General features: G+C 38.5%; 1 protein-coding gene across 9 annotated transcripts in view; it reads right to left on the bottom strand.

Annotated features, from left to right (window-relative positions):
• Positions 1-22,060, bottom strand: part of dock3 (dedicator of cytokinesis 3) — a 230,941-nt gene that overhangs the window by 79,976 nt on the left and 128,905 nt on the right. For all 9 annotated transcript variants that reach the window (XR_005622340.2, XM_039668620.2, XM_089117902.1 and 6 more), the window contains 4 exons: positions 15,042-15,190; positions 10,433-10,517; positions 4,859-4,900; positions 1,505-1,656 (listed from right to left, as the gene is read on the bottom strand). Coding sequence is in view for 8 of the 9 variants with exons in the window: in XM_039668620.2 (XP_039524554.1) it covers positions 1,505-1,656; positions 4,859-4,900; positions 10,433-10,517; positions 15,042-15,190 (428 nt within the window). In the remaining variant the exon portion in view is untranslated. The remainder of the gene's footprint in view (positions 1-1,504; positions 1,657-4,858; positions 4,901-10,432; positions 10,518-15,041; positions 15,191-22,060) is intronic.

The following is a 22,060-nucleotide window of genomic DNA, read 5'->3' as shown; positions in this document are numbered from 1 at the left end:
GCTTCCTGACCAGTCGTCGCATGCCGTCTTTACGGGCGCATGTGATGTCATCGAAAAGGTGAAACTAGTAGCGAGTGACTTTCAGAAACGAACGTAAACAAACAATGGATGAAGCGGTGAGTGTTGTATTGGCTGTCCTGTGTTCAGAAAAAAAGCAAAAAAGAAAGAAAACACGACAATGGACACGTTCCTGGATTGCTCGAAGAGGACAGTATGGGCTGTCAATCCTCCAAAGAGAACTTGAGGAAAAATATTGTTTTCTTATATATTTTTACTTTTTAACGTTAGCACCATCGTCTCTCTTTCGTTTCGCCATTTTTGAAAGTTGTGTATGGAAAAGCATTTACTGCTTTTGGTCAACCTCATACAGGTGACGGAACCGTCATGGACGACCGTTAAAAAAAATTAAACAATCTAGTCTTTTTGTAGTGAAGCATCGCAGATGTGACGTAGGTTGTCACTCACTATGACGCACTATATGAGAAGATGATACGATCGAATCTTGCGTCCCGACGCCCGTTGTCATTTACGAATCCCCATGACACCCTACGTCAAACGGATCGTGCCAAAATCGGACTAAAATCATCTGAACCAGGCATTAGGGATTTCCTGGTAAGTCATAAACTTGATTAATCCAATAAGTCCAACTTGCAGAATTTCTGCAAAAGGGTGCCCTCTGGTGTTGAGTATGAATGAAAACTAAATTGCTAAATGCGCTCTGTAATGGTCACATCGCCTTATTTTCGGTAAAAATAGAAAAAAAAAAAACATGATTTCTAAAGATATTTGAAGTAAACATATGATAATCCAAATGGTTTCGGACTAAAAGCCCAGAGGGATGTAAATGTAAGAAAAGACAGAAAGGCGTCAGCAGTTAACAGGTTAATGTAACATTTCCTGTTTCAGGACTACTCGTCTACTACGTTAGAAAAGTCAACAAACAATATTCTGCCCCAGTAATCATAATTTGTGTATAAATTAATACACTAGTGTTCCTTTAAGCTGTAAACTGCAGTGAATCGTATGTATAGGTACAGTTTTGGAGAACAAATATGAATGTGGAAGCACATTTTTCCAATAAGCCTACGGAACAAATCTTGCAATCTTAAAATCTGTCTGGCTGAGAGGTTCACCTTGGACGGAGAGAGTTAGGCCGTCCTCTACCTTGAAAATGCTACGACTTGAGATGTCTCAGAGCATCAGAAATCTTTGCATGAATACTTCATCAAGGTCTCGTGTCCTTATCTTGCGCTTTCACAGAAAGACAGTTCTGTGTGCCATTTTGAAGAGTGTACAAAAAAAAGTGGCTGTATTTGCGTGAGCTTTCATCTCTTAGACATTGATATTTTAAAAATGATGGCTTGCTTTATAGCTCATGTCCTGATTTTCTCTGTTCCTTGAGAATAGTTTCAAATGTAAGCTTCTTCATTGTTAGAAACGTTTGAGTGGTGGAAGGACACTACCATTGAATTCATAAGCAAACTTGTAATGACATATTTCCGACCTGATTTGCTTGCACTCTCTCAGGTCATACAGAGAGAAGAAGATGTCTGTGTCCTCGCCGATGGTGTTGTACGTGAAGCTCTTAAGGTTGACAAAGAGATGGTGCGGCACGGGCATTCGACATGACTCTCCGTGTCTTTGTCTGCTGCCGTCCTGGAAGCACAGAGCGAACAATACATTTACATTTTGCTGTACATTGTTGCTGTTTGGATATAAATAATGCTTAAGAGTCTACGATTGGATCATTCTTGCAGTAATTATTATGTTTCTATGTGTTTGGCAACAGTTCTTCTAATGGTGCGTTCACACCGGACGCGAATAGCGTGACAGGCACGAATGATTTCAATGTTAAGTCAATGCAAAGACGCGTTACGTGCGCAAAAATTTCCTGTGGCGCGAATGAGGCGTAGAGCGTTCGGCGCGGCAGACGCGAATACGCCTCATTCGTGCATCAAGTTCGCACGAATGCCGCCAATTGAGCGTCTGGTGCGTTAAGTGCGAATGAGTTAGTTAGTGCTATTTGTGCATTCATGCGTTTGACGCGAATTCGCGTCTGCCGCCCGAGTTGAAAAATCTGAACTTTGCCGTCAATTTGCGTCACGTTAACCAATCACGAGCCACAGCTGCTTGCTCACGTGGTGAAGGATCTGGATGCTTCAATAAAATATTTTGTAATATGACTAAACGCCTGGTGTGGTTCTAATGCACAACGAAGCAGATTTTGTTTGTTTTTACGCACATTCTTGACGCGCGAATTAACACAAAGTGGTCAAGCGTCAAACTAGACGTGGTAGACGCGAATTTGACGCGCTATTCACGTCCAGTGTGAATGCACAGTAACACTAATCGATGGAGTGTGTAGCTTTTCATTTCTTAAACAACCATGTGTAACACTGTAGAATTCTATTCCTTCAAATAATGAATAACTACACAGGAACTAATGAGTAACGCACTATTAAAGGGGTCATGAACTGGCTTTTGACATTTTTTATATTGTTTTCTGAGGTCAACTTATGACGTTCGCTTGGTTTTTACGTGAAAAAAAACACCAAAATGAATATGTAATAGGCTATTTTCTACACTATTTTTGAGCTCAAAAACGCACGGTTTTTATGGGCGTCTCGCATTGAAGACTTGGATGTAAACGTCCGCTGCTGTGAGTGGATAACAGTTTTGCATATTATAATGAGCTTCTCTCATCAGTGCATATTTATTCATCACCCTTTTAATATACTAGTATTATTATTACTATTAACTAACAATAAACTCTGATTAACAAATTTAAGTAATTAAAAGTAATAGTGTTCAGTTGAATGTGGTAGTCCACTATTAGCTATCAGTAACCTCCCAGAAAACTACTATATGCAAGTTCATAATTAACATGAATAATGCATCATTTATAATAAAAGGTAACCCACCAGTAATGACTCAAGTGTTACTACGTCCTTCCGAAGGAACTACTAATTATTTGGATCAGTATCTGAAGTGAAAAAACACGATCACTACCCATTATTGACCGAAGTCATTGTGAGCTTTTGAGATTTTTGTAAGGTTTTGAATAGTAATTCCTTCTGATGGATTTGGTAACACTTTAGTCATTACTAGTGTGTTCCCATGATCTCCACTTTAGAAAACTGATCCAAATAACTAGTTCCTTTAGAAAGATGTAGAAACACTAGAGTCATTATCTTATATTATACATTATAAATATTAATTACGAACCTATATAGTAGTTCTTATTAGCGCTCAGTGTGGTATGAAAAATAATAGTTACTTGTGAACTACCACATTCGACTGAGCGCTTTTACTTACTAATTCATTAATCAGAGTTCCATGTTAGTTAATATTATATTATTAGTGTGATACTCATTTGTTCCAGTGTAGTTATTAATTAATGTAGGAACAGTGTAACCCAACCATGTATGAAGACACATCATGGCCATATTCCAGGATGACATTGTCCAGATTCATCAGACTCAAACTGTGAATGACGAATCATTTCCTCACATGAATTCTCTCCACTGAGCCCAAAACTGAAATGCACTGAAAGTCTTTGAGATGTCCTGGAGGAAACTGGACAGAGTGCTGGACTCTTGCATTGACAATACAAGATCTTTACCAAAACATTGATGCACTTCTTGATGGAAATACATGTTATGATGTTATAGGGGTGCATCAATTTTTGGTCAAAATCTTTTCTGCTACACTCCATCAGTTAGGGTTAGACTGTTCCCAAACACACACACACACACACACACACACACACATATATATATATATATATATATATATATTAATGCTGTCAAATGATTAAAATATTTAATTGCGATTAATCGCGTTAATGACATAGTTAACTCGCGATTAATCGCAATTAAACGCACATTTTTATCTATTCTAAATGTCTCTTGATTTATTTTTGTCCAATTATTTTTTTTATAATTTTAATGCTCTTATCAAAATGAAAAAGTGGATCGGCTTGCTTTGTGCAAATGTTTTTTGTTTTTTTTTTTTGTTGAAAAAGCTCAGTTCACAATGACAAAAAAATAATAATAATTTGGCAACTTTTTAAAAGTAAACTTTCAATTCAGAATCTTATTGCCATCCATTTCGGCATCTCGCATTCGTCATCCACTCAAAACGTAACGGTAACCTAATGTTTGGCCAGCTCGCAACAAGTGTGTTTCCGGTCTAGCTAGATCCAGTGCTTTCAGACGGGATGCGGAATGTGCGGCACTACGACAGTTTTCAAACCTTTTTGGATGCCAAAAAGTTTCTATTGGCCACGCTGGTAATCGTCACAACGTCAAAATTGGAAGTATTTTGAATTTAGACCATGGTGTGCGGTTTAGCCATTGAAATTAATGGGTTTCATAACGCAACACCGCACCCGCATCCTGTTGCAAAAGCATGTGAAAAAAAACTAAAAAGTTTGCTAGGCCAAAAAGACCATTAATCTTGCGATAAAAAAAAAAATTAATCGTGTTAAAATGGGTTTTGCGTTAACGCCGTTAATAACGCGTTTAACTGACAGCCCTAATCTATATCTATATATATGATCCAATAATATACATATTTGCCGATTAAAATCCAAACAGAGTCTTTTTTGGGGGTCTGGTAGTGTATAATATAATGTAATTCAATATATTAACTTATTATATATTTCAAAAACAATATTGAGCTACGGAACTGTAAAAGGTCTTTTAGTATGACCAAAACGAGATGTTTAGCTCCACAAAACATTTCATGTCACATTTTACCCCATGGTGAAGCATGACCTACAAAAAGTCCTGCCCATGTTAACAGCTCTAAGCATTTCTGACAAGCCCTGGGATGGTGCCGAGGACGACAAATATACCTGGGATGTGCTTTGCTGGACGCTGTGTCTGCTGGACAGGTGCTGTCAGCCGAGAGAAAGAGAGAAAGAGACGTTAAATCCAGAAAATATATTTAGAGTATATACAGTAAAAGCATGCTGACTGCAGTTAGACATATTGACTGTACCAGCATAACAGGAACTGGCATCATTAAAACAACACAAAAACGGTCTATTACAGTATAATGTGACTCAAACTGAAACATAATGTGCAAACTAAGTATATAATATATACTGTACACTTGCAACATAAAACAATGTTCCATTAAAACGATTATTTAGGAGTTGCTTTGAGATTGACATATCAGAGGGAACAAAATGTCATCTTTCATCTGCAATTGAGCAAACAAGACATTTGCATACGGATTTGAATATTTTTCCCCACAAGACTGTATAGATGTGCAGAGCAATATCTACATATAGATTAATCATATTCACGGAGGCATCATCAGCACAGAGCCAAAACACATGCTCATGATCACATGGTGAAACGCACACATACACACATCTTGCCCGGGAGCATGCGTGACTTATGAGTCTGTATTTCTTAGCTTGCATCTTTCTCTCCAGTGCTTCTGACAGCATTTCGAATAAATTACCCAGCATTCAACACAATCCCCCACTGGTTAATGCATTGTGGAATGAAGGTATGCAAAACATGCTAGCGTAAGGAGATTAAATAGATTGGGACTTCCTGTTAAAAAGACAAAGTGCTATGTTGTTCTTGGTGGAGTGATATTGCTATGTGGTTGCTAAGGTGTCGCTAAACACTTGCTAGGGTGTTCTAGGTGGTTGCTATGGAACTGCGCAGGTGCTCTTGGAAGAGTGACATTACTATGTTGCCAGTGGTTGTCAGAACGTTGCTGTCCAGTTGCTAGGGCATCCTGGGTGGTTTCTAAGCCATTGCTTCGGTGCTCTGATGTTGCTATGCGGTTATCACTTTGCTTTACAGTTGCTAGGGTGTTCTGGGCTGTTGGAATGACGCCACTATGCTGTTGCTTAGGTGTTCCGAGTGACTGTTATTGCATTGCTAAACAGTTTCTCAAGCATTGCTAGGTGATTCCTTGGCTGTTTAGGGTGGTCGCTATGGTGTTGTGAGGGTGTAGCTATAGTGTTCTGATTGGTTGTATGAAGTTGCCAGTTAAGTGTTTCTAGGTGCTTCCTATGGTGTTCTGGGAGGTTACTAGGGCATTTCTAAGTAGTAGTCAAGTAGTTGGTAATGTTTATTCTGTTCAGTTGCCAAGGTTCATACGGTGTTACTCGGTTGTATCTGTGCTCTGGTTGGTTGCATGGTGTTGTGACTAAAGGGTTGCTAGGTAATTGTGGCTGTTTTGGCCAATTGATTTGCTGTGATTGCTAGGTTAGTTTGCATGGTTGCTAAGATATTGTTAGGTAGTAGTCCAGTGTGAGTCCAAATGGTTGCTAGGGCATTGCAAGGTGAAATTGAAGTATTCAGCGCGGTTGCTACGTATGGAAGCTTGTTTCTGCCAAGGAATAAAACAATTTAAAAGATAATTGCAAGTTTTTATCTCATAATTCTCAGATTTGTGAGATATAAACTCGTAATTGAAAGTTATCCACAAGTTTCCGAGGGGCGCTCCTGTAAAAAATAAAAAGTGGGTGAGGCGGCGGAAGTAGCATTCCAATGGTATTTTGTGTGTTAGTTAGCGAAGAGGCTAGCTGTTTTTCGGAGAATTATTTTACTATTTAAAGACGCAAATCTTTATGAGAGATGGTGTTACGGAGCTCAGGGACAACATGTGCTGTTCACGGTTTTATGTATAACCGGATTAAACTAGTTCAGTGGCTTAAACGTGATTGTTTTGAACATAAGCTGAAAACGAAATCAGAGTGATCCTGCCAGACCCAGTCTCTGATCCTGCCAACGACTGTAGTTTCCACCACCTCCCAAAAGACGACGAATCTTCCTGTGTACATTTGTTTAAATTCTTAATATTCTATAAACTCTATCAGCATGTGATTGGCTGTTCGCTACTGATGTTACACCTAAACTCGGGATCAAAGCCTCTGTTGACAGAATACCAAATGTGCCAGTTAATGTATTCAAGCAGCACATTAATTTATAATTTTGAATAAACTCCAAAGCACAATGACTAAGTGTGTATTTTTTATTTTAATTGTTTGTCAGCTCGCACAACTGTCTGTCACCATGCCTTGATGAGCATTGATTATTAATAATGTTATTATAATACTACTGCGGAGGGTAAAGGTACTGTTATTTCACCCTTTTGAATTTCGTTGAGGTTATGTTCCCACATCGTTAGCTAGTTTGGATCGCTATAACTTGAATGACAGTCAACTGTTGAATGAACGAGTGTCAAGCATGTCAAATCGCGCTTTGTTTACTTCCAACCGGAAGTCACGCCCACTTTTGACGCAAGGCCTCATGGGGCGTAGGAAACTTGTGGATAAAGTCCCAATTCTGATGAAAAAAGACAGACTTTTTTGACATTATATCTTGAAATTCAAACTTTATAACTCACAGTTGTGACTTTATGTTTCGCAATTCTGACTTCATATCTCGCAATTGCTACTTTATATCTCGCAATTCTGACTTTATAAATCGCAAGTGCTACTTTATATCTTGCAATTCTGACTTTATAGCAATTGCTAAAGTTTATATCACGCAATTCTGACTTTATATCTCACAATTGCTCCTTTATATCTCGCAATTCTGACTTTATAAATCGCAATTTTTAAAGTTTATATCACGCAATTCTGACTTCATATCTCGAAATTGCTACTTTATATCTAGCAATTCTGACTTCATAAATCACAATAGCTAAAGCTTATATCACACAGGACAGCTCATCAGAATGAGTCATTTGCATATTCAATTTCCTAGAAAGCAGAATTTCCCAGCATTATGGAACTAAGAAACAATATTGATTTTTTTTTAAATTTTTGATTATATCTTTACCCTCGATAATTCACTTTATACTTTCTACTTTATAGCTCGCAATTTTGACTTTATAAATCGCAATTGCTAAAGTTTATATCGCGCAACTCTGACTTCATATCTTGAAATTGGTAAAGTTTATATCACGCAATTCTGACTTCATATCTCGAAATTGCTACTTTATATCTAGCAATTCTGACTTCATAAATCGCAATAGCTAAAGCTTATATCACGCAATTCTGACTTCATATTTTGAAATTGCTACTTTATATCTAGCAATTCTGACTTCATAAATCGCAATAGCTAAAGCTTATATCACACAATTCTGACTTTATAAATCCCAATTGCTAAAGTTTATATCACGCAATTCTAACTTCATATCTCGCAATTGCTAAAGTTTATATCACGCAATTCTGACTTTATAAATTGCAACTGCTAAAGTTTATATCACTCAATTCTGACTTCATATCTTGCAATTGCAACTTTATATCTCGCAATTCTGACTTTATTTCAATTGCGAGTTTATAGTTAAATAATACATGTAAACTAGCAAAAAAAAAGTTACAATGGTGAGATAAAACGTTGCAATTACCCTTTTTATTTTTTATTCTCTGGCGTAAAACAAGCTTTCGTCGCAAGGGCATTGCTACTGATGCTTTCCTTAGTAAACAGCACTAATAATTACCTCCACAACGAGAACCAGCAAAAGAAATTCTCAAAGCTGCAATCACTTTATATCAAGATAAAAAGTGAGATTTCCTTGAGATGGTGCTTGACAACCAGGGAGTGAAGTAGAGCTTCATTTTCAAACCCAGTGGAGGATTTCAGGCCAAACTGAGAAATGTCTGAAAACAAATATCTTTCCTTCTGTTCTCACTTCCACCATCAGGGAGGCTAAACGCACGCCTGGCGGGACTCATTAATCTAGAACAGGGCTTTGCGGCACTGTGAGCATGGCAGATTTAAAGCCATTTCTGGGAGACTTCAATCCCTGACTAACTTATATCAATATCTATTTTGTTCTTTTGTAAAATAAAAACAGTGTTGATGATATAAGCATACTGTACATTGGTGCAGGATGCCTGGTGCAATTGTCTTGCTTAAGGGAACAATGAGGCTGAAATCTCAGTGTGTCAAAAATGAATCCTGAAACTTGTGCATTACCATCCCTGAATCTTACAGGAAGTAAACAAACAAAAAAAATTAACAATGACAAAAAATGATGGAATGAATATTGAAAACATTAGATGGACAGAGTAAATTGTGTGAACAGTGCACGTGTAATTCAGAAAGAGAAAAGCTTTGGCTCTTTGATTGAATCTATCGTTTGCTCCCCTGGAGACACTTCAGCAGCAACTTCTAAGAAAGCTAAAGGTCTTGGGTCTCTGCAGCTTCAGTGCTCTCTGTTGCCCGAGGGCAAGTAAAAGTCTTCTCGCATCTATGTCTCTACGTTCTTCGCCTCAGAAGCTTGCTGCTTTCTTCTCCTCTTTCTTTATTTTTGGTATTTGTGTGAAACTCCTCCGCCTCCCACATATCGAGCTATACAAATCTCCCTGTGACCTCAACATTTGGCAAGTGCACTTAAAAATCAAGTCTTTCTAAAGAGATTCAGCTACTTTAGTGCTTGCTTTTCATCTGAATTTATCCCAGAAAGTTACTGTTTCCTCCAACCTCTTTCAATCTTTAACCAAGTTTATAACTTCCAACGGTCGGAGGAAAAATGTGACGGACAGATTATTATTATGATGCCGATACAAAATTAAACACCATGAATACCCAATTATTTTAATATTAAAGACTGAAAGAAAACTTTACATACGACAAAGAATATTTTAGCATCTCTGATTTATATATATATATATAAATTAAATATTAAATATAAAAATCACAATATTTCTCACAGCTTTACTAGACATGCAATGCTGATCAATTATTGTAAAATTTTACATTCAAAAACATGCTAATCTTTAATCTTAAATTAGGCGTAAATTATATATTGTACAAAAAGGCGTCATGGAAAAAGATCTGTCAGATGAGTGAAATAAAATAAATGTTCTTTCCCCACAAGCTGCAGTGAGAAACAGAAGCTGGCGTCAAAACAGTTCCCAATAAAACGTTGAGGTCTAGAGAATAAAGTGAATTATCGAGGGTAAAGATATAATCAAAAATTAAAAAAAAAAAAAAAATCAATATTGTTTCTTAGTTCCATAATGCTGGGAAATTCTGCTTTCTAGGAAATTGAATATGCAAATGACTCATTCTGATGAGCCGTCCTGGGAATTCTCCCTCTAATGGAGTGTTTAAAAACATGTCTGCTTTCTAACTGTTCAGTTTATTCTACAGGTGCTAACTTGCCAACATCTGCACATTATCCCTACGTTATGCACATATGCAAAACAGTTTCAGGAATACATCAAAACATTAATTTCTGCACTCTCACATATTAAGAAACTCATTTTGAACAACCTGCATTAATCCAAAGCAACAAAAACACTGAGATTAACATTCATTTGAAATCATAAATGTTGCAGAAACATTACTAAATGTTGTTTTAACATCCAACAGAGGATATTGTAGTGATTTACTGCTTCAGGGATGAAAATGCTCACACATCTGAATGCAGTCAGAGTACTTACCATTTTGTAGAGATCTGAAACGCTGATCTGGTCCGCATCGACCATTTCAAACTCCTTCCTGGGAACCAGATCTAAGCCTAAGTGTCTGTTGAACAGGGGAAAAGAACAGGAATGGAGATTAACTAGATTACTTCAGACTGAAATTCTTAGAATGGATAATATTGTGGATAATAAAAGAACAGAAAATCTGTCAAGCTGTTGCGTCCACCTGTTGTGGCGGGCATTTAGCCATACAGTATCTTTTTATATCCATCAGTCGCTACATTGCTACACTACCATCTAACACAGCCGCTAGATTGGAAAACATGACATGAGAACATTTCTAGGCAAGTTTTCAACATTACTTTCCCGGTTTGCCCCATCAGAGCTGTTAATATTGGGAGGAGCGTGTGGTTAAGATGCATGGAAAGCTGCTAGCGCTATGTGCAGCTGTCGTTATTGTAGATCTATGGAAACAGGTGTTGTCCTCATAACACAACTAAAGTGATGGCATGCCATACAGCATCCTAATATAACATAAACAGGACTTCTCCATAACTTCTCAGATGTAAATAAAACCCCATTAACTCCCTGAGCAGCCTAAACCACAGATTAGCATTAAGTAAGTTAGCATCTAAACACATGAAATGTTGAAGCTTGATGAAATACACATTTTTCATACACATCACTAAACTATTTTTCTTTTTACAATTGTTTTGGATGTTCTTGGTGTTTGATAAGTGGTTTAATTTATTAATTGATTTAGAAGAAAATGGTACAAACAAACAAAGTTTTGCTAGTTATGCTAATGCTAGTTATGCTAACTATCCACACTGTTAAAGTGTTCTCAGCTCATTGATAGCTGGTTGCTAGGGTGTTTGGGTGGTGCTAGGGCATTGTTAGGTGGCTTGTGGCTTGTATTTTTCTTTTTACAATTGTTTTTAATGTTCTAGGTGTTTGATAAGTGGTTTAATTTATTAATTGATTTAGAAGAAAATGGTACAAACAAACAAAGTTTTGCTAGTTATGCTAGTTATGCTTACTATCCACACTGTTAAAGTGTTCTCAGCTCATTGATAGCTGGTTGCTAGGGTGGTGCTAGGGCATTGTTAGGTGGCTTGTGTTTATTTTGATTGAGCGCTCTCAATCAAAGCATTAGCATTAGCATCGCCCAAGGCCTCTGCCTAGCCAGGGGTATACATTTCCATCTTTTCTGAATATCTCAATGCAAATTAGCTCTCCAGAGAGACATCTCACATCACTGGCTTGTATCAGAGCATAAATAAATCTATTTGTTGACGACTTTGTATAAACAGACAGTAATAAACTTATTATGTGACAATTAAGTGTTTTTAGCAATGACAAGCTTGATATACTCCGCAACTGCAGCGTGAATGCCTCTAATTTGCCACATCAAGACCGTTGCTAGATTTATAAATGTCTTGTTACTGATGCTGAATTAACTCTCTTGAAGTCTTACACAAAATACTTTAATGTAGGCTATATAACAGTGGCACTTTGCCAAAAAATACAAGATCACTTCAAGAGAAAATTGATAACCTTAGAAAGGCATAATGAAAAACATTATTAGATTGTTTGAAAAACACTCGAGACACTATTCGACTCACGCTTCAAGTATTTATAGAACGTATCGGTAAGTGCTTGCGTCTCAAATCCATTTCATCCCCTTTACTCAATTATATAGTTTGCTGATCTGAAGACCTGGCAGTGATGAACTGCTGAAAGCCCAGAACCACATAGAGTCTCATCACAGAAGTGAATCTTCAGGTGACCTTGAAGACGAGGGATGAATGGTCGACGTGGGCTGGACTCAGATGCTGATACACCACAATTCCTGGATCATCTGGCCTCTAAAAGATTGTTGGTTTAGATTAACTCTGCTTTCTTTCATCGCTATAAGAGGTGAACTCCATGACTTTGGTCTTGGAGGTCCGGTAATGTAGTAGTCTGCTTCTACGTGGTGGATAATTGCTTTTAATATGAAATTATAAAAGCATATATATATATATATATATATATATATATATAATTTTTACACAAGTGGTGTTATATGATACCTTTATTATTAATATTCTTTGTAAATACTACGGCTGTCAAACGATTAATCGCGATTAATCGCATCCAAAATAAAAGTTTGTGTTTACATAATATATGTGGGTGCACTGTGCATAATTATTTTATATATATAAATATACTTATATATATTTAAGAAATATTTTCATGTATATACTGTATATAAATGTATATATAATTTATATAATATATAAAAATTTAAATATACATGCATGTGTGTGTATTTATACATATACAAAATAATTATACACAGTGCACCCACATATATTATGTAAACACAAACTTTTATTTTGGATGCGATCAATCGCGATTAATCGTTTGACAGCCCTAGTAAATATCATTCGTAGCTGACTGAAAGCTCAATTTGCAGTATCAGCAAATGGATGTTGGACATACAACTTTTGAAAATCTCTTAAAAAGATGAAATAATGATGCAAGAACTGTAAATACTGACACTCAAAACACAAAAGCTGTGAAGAATTGCACAGCTGTGTAGGTTAGAAATGGGGGCGGCATCTGAAGGACAGACACGGCTGCCTTTCCTTGCAGTGAAAAGTCAATTTAGTCAAAAACTCATCCTCATGTTGTGTTGGTTTATTTGGCCTCAGTGTTTGCATGTGAAATCGCAATGTAATTCACATTTAACCAGGCAGTGAATGACATATGCTACTGTTATCCTCATTTCTTCGCTGTGGTGGGCCAAGTTGTTTTAGGGTGACGAGAAAGGCGCAGCAATCCATTTCTTGCGTTTCAGCTCTGTTGACTGCACACACAGGAGGCCTTGACCTCTAACACATTAAAAGCGCTGGCAAATCTCCATAAAGCACGAGAGCTTATTTAAACACTCCTCAATTGAGTGAAGCATTTCAGGACTGGACATAAATAACAAATTTGGAGGGTGGAACAATTGCATGACAATCCCATGGATTTGTTTAATGGGATGTATTTCAAAATATCAACTGACATATTTTGTCTCACATATAAGAGACTGGTTTATCCACATGTTTCAGACCAAGGGTGGAAGTTCACATGATGGCTAATATTGCTAAAAACACTTTAAAAGCACCTTTACTGGTTCTTCTTCAAGATCAATGTTGGAGGTTAACATGATAGCTGACAATGCTAACAACTCATTAATGGCACCTTTGCTGGTTCTTTTGCAAGAGTTAGACCAATGGTGGAGGTTAGCTATGGCAGCTAACATTGCTAACAGCTTTTTAAAGGCACCTTTGCTGGTTCTTCTGCAAGCGTTAGACCAGTGGTGGAAGTTAACATGATAGTTAACATTGTTGACAATACAGGCATTTTTGCTGGTTCTTCCACAAGAGTTAGAACAATGGTGGAAGTTAGCATGATAGCTAACATTGCTAACAACACATTAAAGACACCATTACTGGTTCTTCTGCTAGATCAATGGTGGATGTTAGCATAGTTGTTAGCATTGGTAACAACACTTTAAAAACACCTTTACTAGTTCTTCTGCAAGACCAATGGTGCAGGTTAGCATTATTGTTAACATTGCTAAAAACACTTTAAAAACACCTTTATTGGTTCTTCTGCAAGATCAATGTTGGAGGTTAGCATGATAGTTGACAATGCTAACAACTCATTAGTGGCAATGGCACCTTTGCTGCTTCTTTTGCAAGAGTTAGACCAATGGTGGAGGTTAGCTATGGTAGCTAACATTGCTAACAGCTTTTTAAAGGCACATTTGCTGGTTCTTCTGCAAGAGTTAGATCAGTGGTGGAAGTTAACATGATAGCTAACATTGCTAACAATACAGGCATTTTTGCTGGTTCTTCCACAATAGTGGAAGTTAGCATGATGTTAGCATTATTAACAACATAGCACATAGCATTAGCAACATAGCAATATAGCAACATAGCATAATGTTAGCATTAATAAGTTAGCATTATTCCACCAATGGTGGAAGTTAGAATGATAGCTAACATTGCTAACAACACATTATAGACACCATTACTGGTTCTTCTGCAAGATCAATGGTGGAGGTTAGCATTAACATTGCTAACAACACATTAAAGACACCATTACTGGTTCTTCTGCTAGATCAATGGTGGATGTTAACATGATTGTTAGCATCGCTAACAACACTTTAAAAGCACCTTTACTGGTTCTTCTGCAAGATCAATATTGGAGGTTAGCATGAGAGTTGACAATGCTAACAACTCATTAACGGTCTTTGCTGGTTCTTTTGCAAGAGTTAGACCAATGATGGAGGTTAGCTATGGTAGCTAACATTGCTAAAAGCACATTAAAGACACCTTTGCTGGTTCTTCTGCAAGAGTTAGACCAATGGTGGAAGTTAACATGATAGCTAACATTGCGAACAACACATTAAATGCATCTTTGCTGGTTTGTACACCAGATTTAGACCAAGGGTGGTAGTTAACATGATAGCTAACATTGCTAACAACACCTTTAAAGCATTGTGCTCGTTCTTCCTTACAATTAAGAGAAGGTTTTTAATTTGAATTTGTGCAGGGCATTTTCTTGGAGGTAAAATAGAGTAACTCACTCATTGCCCCAGTCCAGTCGTACAGTGATGTGCCGTTTGACTTCCCGGACTTGATCCTGGGTCAGGTGGCCTGAAAGCAGTTGTCGCCTCAGATCAATCAACTCGTTCATCACGTGACGGAGCTTGTAAAAGAGGTCTACTTTATGCTTCTGTGGAGAGAAAAACGAACAAGAAAGGCAAATATTTATTTCATCCATTCACTTAAGACAAACTAGTCTCAACTTTGACTAGGCAAATATACAGTAGTTGTGTGTTATACATACCATAGTCCTTCAGAACACCTTATTACTTGAAATTCACTAGTTATTCAAAGACTGCATCATATTCAGCTAGCATTATTAGGCACCAGAGATGACGGAGTAACAAACTGATCCAACAAAACCAGACAAACATGTCTGTTGGTCTGTTGATGCAGTGTGAATTAGCCTTTATGGGACAATCACACTAACAGCATTCACATTTGTACATAATTATCTCCCCTTTGTTTTTGAGTCACTGAAATAAATGACTTCAGGTCGCCCTGCTACAAATCACCGTCAGTGAGAATGGTGTTATGCTGCCTTCGAATGATGTTGGAATTGCAGTACTGTAGATAATCAAAGACACAGATAGTCAAAGATGTGGAACAACCACTGAGCATCATCTAAGCACATGTCCCAAACCGCAAGGCTTCCTCTTCAAGTTTGTGTATGATGGTTGATAATGACTCCCTCATCTGTCCTCAGGGAGACACGCAGCTAACAGATCTGTGCGTCTGTCAAACCGACATGCTGTGCCGGCTGTGTGTGCGGTCTCCAGCGCCCTCCATCACCGAAACATCTCAGGACTTGAGTTTGACATGATCTTGCAAACAAAGAATGTTTGTCTAGAGCTTTCACAAAAATGTGCCCCTGGATACCCACATGTACATCTGTCAGTATTTCATTCCACGGTGTGTTATTGGTGAAACCAGATGGGATTTGGACACTCTCATCTAAAAGCCACGTCCATCAAATTCCCTGTTATACTCACTTGGACTTATGTACTGGATGTAGCCATTTCCCCTGACTGTTCCTGGCTCTAGGGACTGATAGCTTCCCCCTACTCATGGTGGCAAATTAGTCCTCTCAGATCCTTCCCGGCAAGTCTTAGTGGCAAGTTTTTTTCTCAATGACCAGCTTAACATCACAAGTCCACTTTCTGTTCGGGCATCGCTTGGTGATGATGGCGCAGTGGGTAAGACACATCCCTTTGGTGTGAGAAATCCATGTTCAAATCCACTGTGAGACACCAATGTGTCCCTGAGCAAGACACTTAACCCCTAGTTGCCCCAAAGGAGTGTGACCTCTGGCATATATAGCAATTGTAATTCGCTTTGGATAAAAGCATCAGCTAAATGAATAAATGTAAACGTAAAAATTGCTTAGAGCCAGTTTGGGGATCCTCTAGCTGATGGAACAGCATTGTGTTTTTGAAGAAGTTGGCTGACATTGGTGGGGAAACTTACATCCATGCTAGCTAGACAAGTATGTATAAATGCCTGTTGTTAGCTACACTGATCCAAGCTGGTTTATACGGGTTAGTGCTGGTCTAGCTGGTGGACCTACGGTGCTGAAGTTGGTTGGGCTAGTTAAGGAGCATTGATGTACTTTGTAAGGACGTTTTTAATGGCTGATTATTCATCTAGTCACCCAACAAACGACAAATCTGGTTGTGAAGTTCTAGGGGGATACATTTTAGAAACCTAACACCATTCTCCAAGATGCTACATCTCTAAATTCAGCTACAGCTGTCAAAACATCTCTTTTGTAACTTCAACAATACATATCAAGACAATTACTGTCAAATGTAATGTCTAAAGATGCTTGTATTATATTGCTACCATTATCCCCTGCTTTGATAACCCGTTACTCTTTTGTAACTACTCCAACAACTTTTCACTATGCAGTTTACAGTGGAAAAATTCAGTCTAAGGCATTATGGGTTTAGGAGCAAAGTAGCATTGCATTGCTCTAAACTCATCTTTGCGACCCAAACACATCCGATCATGTTGACTGACATAAAAATTAACAATCCAGTCAGACTCGACTAATCTCTCACCCATCGACTCATTTCAGTACAAGCGAACACTTTATCGGCTAACACTTTATCAAACTTCTGACTGTGTCTCAATGGCCCCTTTCACACAGTGCGTTGATCCCGGGAAATTGCCAGAACACCTTCTGTGTGAACGCAAACACGACCCGGGATTGATACCGGCATCGATACTGGGTTGGGGACCTACAGTAGTAACATTGCCGGAATCAGTCCCGGAACGGCGCAGTGTGAACAAAAGCCAGGCCCAATGCCATAAGGGGTGAGAAAGACATGATGTCTCTGCTTAGCTTTTCCCCATGGCTGCCACAAAAGGTATTTCGGGATCTTGGCTCAAGTAGATTTTAGCACACAGTGTGGGGTTCACCCACCCTCCACTGCTCTTGCTCTCTCTCCTTCCAAGAACGCACGATCATGGCAATCCATTTACCCCAATGAAAAAACGATTTATCAGCCGCTGCAGTATAATGCGATTATGATTGTTTTAAGTTGGCTGTCAAGAGACCTGTATCAATCCTTAAGGTTTAACTGAAATAAAAGCTCAGATTGACAGCCTCCCCCACACCCCAACAGCAAGAACCTCGCCTCCTCTGCATTTTCTGAAAGATGGATTGTATCTAGTTCACAATCCATCAGGATCCTACACCACTTATAGGGTCCCTAGTCAATTAATGAGTACTTCAAGGACTGACATTGATATTTCAGCAGGGTATTCAAAACAGAGACTGTGTTTGGAAAAGAAACCTCACGACTAGTGAGTCTGTTTTAGTAGTAAATCTCTAGTAGTTTTCCATGGATAATGCGTTTGAGACTGCTTAATTGTAAAACCAATAAGCCCCAAAGTTATGGGAGTTTGAGCACCTACAAACAAGAATTTACCCTGCAAGAATCCATTGACTTCATATCCATTGACGCCCATTGATCATCATACCATGATTGTTGGACACTATATATATATATATATATATATATATATATATATATATATATATAGCAAATATTCATTACCACTACTTTTTGTAGTGGGATGATTTAGCCGAAGAGCTTATATGGAGACACACATCGAAAGCACCATTTGTGGTCTGTGCTTTAGGGAATACAGCTGAAGAACAGTTTGTGAGTGTGTGGGAAGAGGAGCCACTGAGCCGTGTGAAGAACATGTATTTATCACACTTTCCACAACTGCATGACTCACAGGCTTTAAATACAGAGACCGAATTGAGCTACAGTGCAAGGTGTCTGAAACACATTTTACCATGTCCAGCTCTCAGTCAATGCATCCACAGTATCTAGCAATGGTTATACACATTAATGGCCTAAGACATGAAACGAGCGGTTTGTGTAAGAAAGCGAACAGTATTTATATCGTTTTTACCTCTTGTAACCACAGCCACGTCCAAGTGATCTGAGGGCGAGGGCGCTTTGTGGCTGTGGTTACAAGAGGTAAAAACGATATAAATACTGTTCGTTTTCTCACACAAACTGCTCGTTTCGTGTCTTAGGCCATCAATGTGTATTTAACCATTGCTAGATACTCAGTTACCACTTATCAGCAGAATATATGCAACACAACAGAACATGCTAGTCAGCATGGAATTGGTTACAGTGGACTAACTGTCATTTTGAAGAAAGTATGAATTAAGCTAGTGTTAAAAACAAATGAGAACAAATCTAACATGTTTATCTAACAGAAAATGGACATATCACACAGAACATGAATTTGTAAAGCATGAAAAGCCATTTATTAGCTTTCCGTGTCCTCCAATTGAGACTCTTCAGTCAGTGATGGAGTGACTCACACTGTTTCGCCCACACTCTGTACAGTCACTGCTGATCCTTCGGGTGCTAATGCTAACGCTCACCTGCGCTAGCCGACTCATATCTCCCCACACAGAGGGGCTCTTTCTAACCACACGTTTGACGTTCAGGTTTTGTTAAGGGACAGAAAGCAGATAGTAAATGACTACTAGATGAGGATATGTTAGCAGACGTAAAGAAGAATGGTAATACGCAATTCATAAAATGCGGGCAAATCGGTAAATGGCCTAATGACAATACTGATGCAAAATAACAGGACTTTCTCTTTAATTTTTTAAGGAAAAAGAACGTTTATTTTGTCTGAATATTTCTCTCTCATGGGAAAGCTGCAATATCTGAGACTGAAATGCTACATTAACTTCAGGGTTGAAGGTTTGATACATTTTCAAACAGTATGACTGTTTTTACAGTTAACACTTCAGGGTCCTGCCTGGAAAGCTTCAAAACTTTGAGATGATTATTAGTACTGCCCCAGACAGCAAACTGACATTGAATCAACGTGGAAACGTCGTCTCTCATGACATTGAAACAACGTTGATTTTGCTCATCGAATTAACGTTGAACCAACGTCAGACGCGGCGAAAATTCGAAAATTGCCAATCGAAAATTGGTTTGCTTTCATAACGTTGAAACAATGCATTGATTTCAAGTTGATTTTCCGTTAGTTTTGAAAGAATGACGCGTCTGACGTTGGTTCAAAGTTAATTCGATGAGCAAAACAATGTCATATCAACGTTGTTTAGATGTCATATTTCCACGTTGATTCAATGTCAGTTTGCTATCTGGGGCAGTATCACGTTAACACAGTCAAGTAGCATAAAATGTTCCAAAATAACTCAAAAAGACCATGTGTGTGAGTATGCTAGTATGTGAGAATGGAGGTATTAGGTAGATAATGCAGTGGATATAAGATAGTGTGTGACTTAGTGTGTATGTGCACTAACTGGCTAACACACTAACATCAAACCTCTCATGGCCCAACATGACCTTTGCTCAGGGCACGCAATCTCACTTTCCTCGCAGTTCCACTCTGCCAAGCAGGGCTGTCATTCAGTCAGTGTGTGTTTGTGTGTCTTTGCTCCAGGGTCAACAAAGGGCGGTGGAAATGACAGACCATATGGGAAGTTCAGACAGTAGTGGTGATTTCGCAGAAAGAAAACATGCAACAAACTGTTCAGAGACCAGCAACAAGCCATTTAAAATGCAGCACTTCTTTGATTTAGCAAAAAACATACAAGCGAGTTTGTCAAAAAATTCAGGATTAAACTCAAACACTATCTGATTCTTTTGAAGTGATTCCTTTGAACCAGGTCTTTTTAAAGTTACGGTCAAATTAAAAAGCCTTTGGAAATCACTATTCTCTAAACTAACCCCAAACACCACGACAATCACATAGCAAAGTACTAGCAACCAACTACATCCTACTGTAACGGAAGCAAGCTAATAAGTAAACCTCACTCCCCTGATCTCAAGAGGCCCACTAGTGACTGACGCTAGAGATTGTGGTCTTTAGGGTCCTTGTTAGTGCGCTCGCCTCGCATGCCGGAGACACTGCTTTGAGTTTCGCTCTGAGCGGTGCGAGTAGGACATGGATGGGTTACACTGGTGCCGTGACCCGAAGGGGTGTGAGGTTTAGGAGGGTGAGTGTAACGAAGGCCAACTAGTATCAGCAGTGCAGAAAAACCTCACTGCCCTGAAATCAAGAGGCACACTAGAGACTGTAGTCCTTGTTAGCTTGTTAGCGCACCCGCCTCCAAAGCCAGAGATACTGGTTCGAGAAGGACTGGAGGGGTTACATTGGTGCCGTGACCCGGATGGGTGTGAGGTCTAGTGTCAGTTGTGCTGGGAAATCTCACTGCCCTGACCGAGGTGCACTAGAGACTGCTGTCTTTATTAACACGCTCGCCTCCCATGCCCGAGGCGCGGGTTCGGGGACCAGAGGGGTCACATTGGTGCCGTGACCCGGGTGGGTCTGAGGTTTAGGAGGTTGCGTGTAATAGAGGCCAGTTAGTGAGAGCTGTGCAGGGAAACCTCATTGCCATGACCTCAAGAGACTAAGGTCTTTAGCGTCCTTGTTAGCGCTGCCGCCACCCATGCCGGAGATGCTAGTTCAAGTCCCGCTCGGAGCAGGGCGAGCAGGATGGGAGGGGTTACACTAGCAACCACAAATAACGCTCTGGCAACTACCCATGATACCCAAGCATTATGCAGGCAAGTTTTTCATGATATCACAAAAATGTAGATAAATTAATATTGTATAATTATTTATATTCAATTATTTTATACTGTGAGTAATATAGTTAAAAATAAATGTACAACTGCATTTCACGCAATCGTTTTACAACAAACATCAAAGCGATTTAGTCAAAAAGTCCAGATTAGACTTATAATAACTAACTTATTTTCTTGAGTTATAAACTAAATATCACTATCACTTTTCAAGTCTGAAAAACCGATTCATTCTTCCAATGACAGTAGTGATTTTTGATTCTTTTGAAAAATGTTTTATCCAATTATTTTTAATGATTAATAACTCAAACTGAAAAGCTTTTGGAAATTACTATTACTATTACTAATGGTTCATACTGCGCTAAAAACTACCCACAACACTCTGGAAACCACAAAGCAATGGCCCTGGCAACCAAATACAACACCCTAGCAACCACAAGGGACACCCTGGCAACTACCCATGACACCCAAGCATTTTGAAGACAAGCTTTTCATGGGTAAGAAAATCTTTTCAGAAATTGTACCTTCTAAAAGTACTTATTTCTACTTTTCATGCTTCACTTAATTAGCGCTGTTAAATCGATTATTCGTGATTAATCTAACAAGAGTGTGTATGTATATATATATATATATATATATATATCCCAATATGTGTCTAAAGATCCAGTCCAGGAACCTGAAGAAGGTGAAACATCTTCCCACCTCCAGTACCCATAAACACTTTAAAGTGATACTTTATAATTTGCTTAACAGTTTCTTGGAAACACGAGGAGAAGGAGCTGCTAACCAGTGCAACCACAAGTCACTTTGGATAAAAGCTTTGGCTAAATGAATACATACAAAAAGCTCTTAAAGGGCCAGTCCACCTAAAAAAAAATCATCCTCGTGTTTATCTAACA

Source organism: Pimephales promelas, chromosome 2 (assembly GCF_988280905.1).
Source record: "Pimephales promelas chromosome 2, fPimPro1.hap1.1, whole genome shotgun sequence".
Lineage (NCBI taxonomy): Eukaryota > Metazoa > Chordata > Actinopteri > Cypriniformes > Leuciscidae > Pimephales > Pimephales promelas.
Note: the sequence above shows the minus strand (reverse complement) of the source record. Positions and strands in the feature narration are given on the sequence as shown.